We start from the raw sequence: 6606 nt of genomic DNA on the forward strand, positions 1-6606 counted from the left end.
CAGTTGTTGCTGCTAAGGGTGGCCCAACCAGTTATTAGGTTTAGGGGGCAATCACTTTTTCACACAGGGCCATGTAGGTTTGGATTTTTTCCCCCTTAATAATAAAAACCTTCATTTAAAAACTGCATTTTGTGTTTACTTGTGTTATCTTTGTCTAATATTTAAATTTGTTTGATAATCTGAAACATTTAAGTGTGACAAACATGCAAAAAAATAAGAAATCAGGAAGGGGGCAAACACTTTTTCACACAACTGTACATGACACGTGAACATCAGTGTTAGTTTGAACAGACGGACTCGTACCTCCCCCCTCGTGTTCTGCAGGGCCTCCGTGCAGGATGCACGCGCCGCCGTCTATCTGGCTGAGGAGGGCGGGGCAGAGGAAGCTGAAGTCGGCGAGCATCACCCCCCCCTCCTGAGACATCCCGTGTGACGACAAGATGCTGGAGGCGTTCTGACACTGGAGGTAAAACAACAACGGGACTCATTCAGGAGACAACGGTACGTATATGAAAAGTCACTGTAGGTCCTAGTGGTGCTGGATCACACAGAGTTCACTAATTACCACCGACGCTTTGCTTCTTCTTCTTCTTCTTCTTCTTCTTTTCAATAGAAATAAAACCTATTCAGTTTATTTCTGCATTAACCAAATATTGAATATTACTGAATATTGGAGAACGATCGTCAGTAAAACTTTATTTCACACTGTGATGTTAACGATAAACTGTGAGGCGGTCAGTACAGATCAGGGATCCAGTACGGTCCATTAAACCACTATTCATACCCTGATTTCATTATTTGAACACTGATGAGTTAAGCAGTTTGTCGTACCTCCACACTGTCCACACTTCTGTTGTGGGGAACATCCTGGTTCATGTGGTCGTGCCCGTGGTCTTGGTCCCCCCTGCTGACTGCAGCTGCCTGAGTCTGGCTCTCAGTGACCAGTCTGGCAGCAGACGCTCTGGTGGTTTCCCCCCCAGTAGGACCAGGTGGTCCCAGGCTGCCGTCTAGTCTCTTATTGACTCCATCTGATCTCGCCATCAGCTGGGCACTGTACACCGCCGTGATGCCGACCTCCTGCGCCGCCGTGGTCTTCTTGTCGTGCAGGTTGTGGTGGCTGTCCTGGTCTTTGGAGACCTCAGAGGTCTTTGGAAACTTCCTGTGCTGTGAAGGGTCGGCATGTTTGTGGGGGTGCGAGTTGTTGTGGTGGTCTTCGTGGAGGTGGTGGCCTCCCTGGTGTTGATGGTGGTGGTGATGGTGGTTATGATGGTGGCCCGGTTGCTCGTGATGTTGCACCATAACAGTCCTGATGCGATCCAACCCCACATTCTGTAGGAGACGCTTCAAACCGGCCAGAGAGATGGTGCCGTTTTCTCCATATCTGTTCAGTTTCATTCAAACAATAACATCAGTCTTTGAACAAGTGACCGCGGAACCGTTTAACTTACTGGAATATCTACATCCTACCAAAAGCTTCAAGGGATTCCTTCAGAATGGGGATTTGTTGTCATTTTAATCACGTAAATCAGAGCAGACAGAGCTAACGGTGAAGTTGTCTACGGTCCGGTGTGTTGACACGAGCTCACCTGTTGAACAGAGCCTCCAGGTGTTTCCTCTGGCTCTGCTCGGCTCTCTGCGAGTCGACCACAGCCGACAGTGAACGCACCGCACCGGTCGACTGCGCGGTGGACGGGCCGCAGTCAGAGCCGGACGTCCCGCCGCCGCCGGACAAACTCACGGCGACGAGCAACATCAACGCCAACATCCTCTCTGCCGAGAAAACAAGAACATCTGTTAGTGTTTGAAACATGACAACTTGTTTAAAAGTCACATTTTTATAACAAAAACAAGACGTAGTGTGACAAATATTAAGGGCAGAACCAATTAGTCTGCAACTCATCCTTTGTCAAGCAGAAATACTAAACATTCACTGCTTTATAACACAGTGAACTTCATCTACAGCACACGGAGGCACATTTAGAATAAATCAAGAACTGACGAAATCACAATCTTCTCACGATCCTTAAATGAGAACATTTGTGTAGTTTGGTTGTTGGTGTGTTCTGCTGGAAGTAAACAGACTGTGACTGATACATATTCAATAACACCGTGAACAAGCTCCCACAGTGAATCAGATACCTGGAACACTTCATGTTGAGTAGTTCTAAAGTGTCTCTTGACTCGCCGTTAAGAACCCAAAAACAACAAAGCCTCAAACTCATGCAGTGAAAACGAGGTCGTGTTTTACCATCGATTCTTTTGTCAATAATTAATTAACCAACTCATCATTCTGAGCTCCAGTTCAAACAGAAAACTGTGGACTGAGAAGAGAAACTGAGACTAAAGAATAAAAAGAGAATAAATCATATTTACAGTTTATATTTACAAACAAGATGACAACCTGGGGTGTAAGAAGATATCAAAACACTAGAGTATTGCATCACTATGTCTTAGGGTACGGTATCGATTTTCAAAAACACTTGAAGTGAAACTTTGAGGTACTTGTACTTTATATTTGATGCTACTTTATACTCCACCACACGGCATGAACTAGTACTTTTTACAGACGACACACATTTGACAGCTGTGGGTAGTCGTTAGTTCTGCAGATAAAAGCTACAATGTGCATATCAAATATGATGTATTGTACATAAGTACATGAAACGGTATATATTAAATGTGCAGGATTAGTTTATTACATTTGTTACAAATGTAACGAGTTACATTATGTTGATGAAGTATTAAAATAGCTACATATGGTAACTAACTTATTCCATCTTTAGATACAAACAGGAAACAATGTCGAACTGAAGAGCAGCTGCTCACTGCTGGGTTACAAACATCAGTGTGTTTCTGATGGACCCTCCTCTTTATGTGATTTAATATTAAACATGTTTCTGATGGATCCTCCTCTTTATGTGATTTAATATTAAACACATGTTTCTGATGGACCCTCTTTATGTGATTTAATATTAAACACATGGATCCTCCTCTTTATGTGATTTAATATTAAACACATGGACCCTCCTCTTTATGTGATTTAATATTAAACACATGGACCCTCCTCTTTATGTGATTTAATATTAAACACATGGATCCTCCTCTTTATGTGATTTAATATTAAACACATCTCTTTATGTGAAGAGATGTTAAACTCACATGTTTCTGAACGAGGTCTGGTCTCTGGTGCAGAGTTAGAACAGAACTAGCTGGAGGTCCCGGATGTTTATTTTAGCAACATTAGACAGATCGTTAACAATACACCAATCAGCTCATCGTTATTAATGAACAATGCATGTACACTGTACAGTGTTTAATGTGCAGGATTAGCTCGTGACGGTTCTCACCTCCTCGGCTCGGTTTAGAGCTCCGATGCTGACAGATGGCGCGAGCCAGGTGGCTTCGGGCCCTCGTGCTGCTGCCCACGCGCCGCCTTTCTACAGTTTAATAATAATAATATCACGCCATGAACGTATTAAAACCCTTCTCCCGGCGGTACAACCGGCCACGCGTGTCTGCGTGTGATCCCGGAGCAGAAACACTCGGTGGAGGTAAACAGGAACACGCTGGTGTTGTGCGCTCTGCACCAAGCTCGGTGCCGTGTGCACAAAAGACGGGAAACAACCCGGAAGCTGAGGAGCGGACATGCTTCACGTTATCACACCAACAAACAAGAAGCAGAAGAAGAAGCCTCTACATGTGCGGACGTTACTTACGGTGACGTGATGCTATTTTAATATCCTCTTCGGTTGATGCGTGAACGTCTCGCGCTGCTCTCCGGTCCGGTTAAAGAATGAATGAGAGAGAGTGTGTGTGTGTGTGTGTGTGTGTGTGTGCGCGTGCGCGTGCGCCTCCTTCAGGGGCTGCTGGAAAAATGAGTTGCGAAACAAAGAGAGGGAGAAAGGGAAGGGAACATGCAGAATAATCCTCCTCAGGTACTTTATATGAAAGAAGAAATTACAATGATGACGTTTTATCTCGTAATGTTGAGTTACCATGGGGATATTTTTATTATCAAATATAAGTACATCTTTTTTTTTTAAATTATTTTTTGCTGGTGGAAATGCTCCCATAAACTTTCATCCACATGTATCTGTCTGTTTTTAACAGAGGTACAAGAAGTATTCAGATCCTTTACTGCAGTAAAAGTACTAGTGAAAATATTCAAACCTTTACTTAAATATTAGTATGTAAGTATTGTCAGCTAAATGTAGTTAAAGTGTTTCAAGTATTGATACTTTATTGATTATTGTGTTGAGTGTTGATAGTGCAGTAAACTGTTTCTGGGTTAGTATTACTGCTGCATTAATGTGTACGTTGTATTTTACTGCTGTGGATGTTTTCATCTCATTAAAGCTGCATCAAAAAAACATTACAACAAATACAACATACAATAAAATGCAGTATGACAAGGCCGACCGTCCTGTTCTGATCTATACGATCTTCAGCATGTTCTCCTCCTCGTCTCATCTCAAACGCTTTATCCACCGTGGTCGTCTGTTTTACACAACTTAAGAGGGAGACCACACAAGGAACCTTTACCTGGTCCTGAACCAGTCAGTGTAGTCCTGGTCCTCTATATGAACCAGTCCCAGATCCTCCAGCAGAAACCGCTCCACCGTGGACAGACCCGACACCTCTCTGCTGGAGACCCAGGACGTATTGCTGGACCCGCTGGAGGGAAGGGAGGCACGGGAGAACCAGAACCAGGACTGAGAGGGTTCAGACTGTCAGACCTGCTGCAGTAAAATGAGAGGTTTTCTAAAGGGTCAACCAGAGAAACTGAGAGCTCATTTTTTTCCGAGGAGGACTTGAAGGCAACACGTGAGGAGATGCTGTGGAGGAGCTTTGGTGTCATGTGACAGCGCTGCCAGGGTCCAGTCCCTGAGAAAGACGAGCAGATGAGGATTAGTGAGCAGAGCTGTGGGAACTCCCAACGCTAGTTTGGTTTCATAGAAGTACTTTACAACGTTGTACTTCTACTCCATCTCAGAGGGAGATATTGTACTTTTGACTGCACTACATTTATATAATACCAGATCTGTTGATCATATTTCCTGATTACATATACTTACATACTTTTACTGAGGTATTTTCACAGTGTGGTACTGTTACTGCAGTAAAGAGTACTTTTCTTCCACCACTTCCCCTCATGTGAGACACCAGTTTCTTCTCAAACATCCACTTAAAGCTTCTGAACACAGTACATGTTACTGTAGACATGCTTTCTGTTTACTGAGATAACAGTGAACGCACCGTAACTACTGGAGCAGCTGGACACTGAGAACAGCCACCTGAACACATCTCTGATCCAACCCGACAAAACAAATAGTGCTTACGTTTTCCTGCCAACTCGTCCCGTTTGCTCTCTTTAGTTTTTATAGAAACACATGAAGTTCAGCCAGCGTTCAGCGTATCTTCATGATATATAATCCTCATGGAAAGTAAAGAGATGTCGCCTCAGGGACGAGTGTTTATTCCGTGATAAGTTATCTGTGGTTCTTCCACCAGACTCGGTTAATATTTACCAGGATTAGTCGGCGTTTAACCGGGTTTGGGGACTTATTTAGACGTAACACGACGCTTTACGGTCAAACACAAACAATGAGAAATCCTCCTTGACCTCATCCATAGTTCACATTATGTGTGATTGAGTCAGAATGAGTACAGTGTGATGATGATGATGATGATGATGGTGATGAAGGGACACTGGTGTGTTTTAATGGAGCTCTATCAGGATACCTGTTGGGGAGGGAAAGAGAAACAAGAGGGCAGGTTGAGTTCAGTGCTTTAGGCTCCTTAGAGTTCACATCATCTATTTAAAGGTGTGTTAAAGGATCATTCTCATGGTGTTGATCTTACTGTGAGTGAATGTTTCTACCTGAAGCTGCTCCCTGGATCAGGACTGACTGGGTCAACATGCAGGTCTTCATCTGATCCACACATGATCAGAAGAAGCTGGGGGCTCCTGGGACCCGGCCCTCAAGGACAACATTGGTTGTGGTGGGTGTGTTTGTTTTTGCACTGAACGTCATGCAGCTTAGCTTTAACTTCCCACACCCAGTGGACAACAGAGTCCCTTTGGTATTACTGTTTCCTGTGTAAAAACAAACCTTTAGGAACTTAAAAATCACAGTTTAGCTGTTGGAATACTTTGTGTTACTTTATACTTCTGCTCCTCTCAAGGTTACAAGGTTGTTTTATTGTCAACCAAATGCAGATTGCAGTCGCATTTTGCTACATCACAAACACACCTACGTGTATTATCGGGCGGAGGATGATTTTAGGAGTCTCACAACCAGAGGTCTGAAGCTGATCTGAAGTCTGCTGGTTCAGTGTGCATCTCTTTGCAGACAGCAGCAGGGTGAACAGTGAACAGTATGGTGTGAGTCGTGTGTCATGATGCAAAGAAACAAACACACCCCGGCCCCGAGGCCCTGAACAAAGAAGCACGGTTTATTCTCTAGACCTTCCCTTTAGCTTCTCTGTTCAGTCATTTTGTGTCTCATTGTGGACACTTTGTGGACACTTTGTATGTCTTTGTGGACACTATGTGTGTCTTTGTGAACACTTTGTGTCTTTGTGGACACTTTGTGTGTCTTTGTG

The 6606-nt window shown here is 43.8% G+C and overlaps 1 protein-coding gene across 2 annotated transcripts; it reads right to left on the bottom strand.

Moving 5' to 3' along the window:
• Positions 1-207: 207 nt before the first annotated feature.
• Positions 208-3811, bottom strand: LOC116378605 (zinc transporter ZIP6-like). 2 transcript variants are annotated; one of them, XM_031840503.1, is made up of 4 exons: positions 3348-3436; positions 1587-1770; positions 832-1381; positions 208-460 (listed from the first exon to the last, which is right to left on the bottom strand). In XM_031840503.1, exons 2-4 carry the CDS (start codon positions 1763-1765, stop codon positions 245-247), a joined length of 945 nt encoding a protein of 314 aa, XP_031696363.1. In that variant the 5' UTR covers positions 1766-1770; positions 3348-3436; the 3' UTR covers positions 208-244. The 2 variants fall into 2 exon arrangements, with proteins under 2 accessions (XP_031696363.1, XP_031696362.1); XM_031840502.1 differs by lacking the exon at positions 3348-3436 and adding an exon at positions 3717-3811 and having other exon boundaries at positions 209-460.
• Between the last annotated feature and the right edge of the window lie 2795 nt (positions 3812-6606).

The sequence above is a fragment of the Anarrhichthys ocellatus genome, unplaced genomic scaffold (assembly GCF_004355925.1).
Source record: "Anarrhichthys ocellatus isolate YVR2014 unplaced genomic scaffold, GSC_Weel_1.0 scaffold2866, whole genome shotgun sequence".
NCBI classification, from domain to species: Eukaryota; Metazoa; Chordata; class Actinopteri; order Perciformes; family Anarhichadidae; genus Anarrhichthys; species Anarrhichthys ocellatus.

What these genes read in the sequence shown, in the direction of transcription:
- LOC116378605 (XM_031840503.1), bottom strand. Translation starts at nt 1,765, where the DNA reads ATGTTGGCGTTGATGTTGCTCGTCGCCGTGAGTTTGTCCGGCGGCGGC. An exon ending in CTGGAGGCTCTGTTCAACAG is followed by an intron (nt 1,382 to 1,586) that starts GTGAGCTCGTGT and finishes GAAACTGAACAG; the next exon opens with ATATGGAGAAAACGGCACCA. An exon ending in GAAGTGTGGACAGTGTGGAG is followed by an intron (nt 461 to 831) that starts GTACGACAAACT and finishes TTTTACCTCCAG; the next exon opens with TGTCAGAACGCCTCCAGCAT.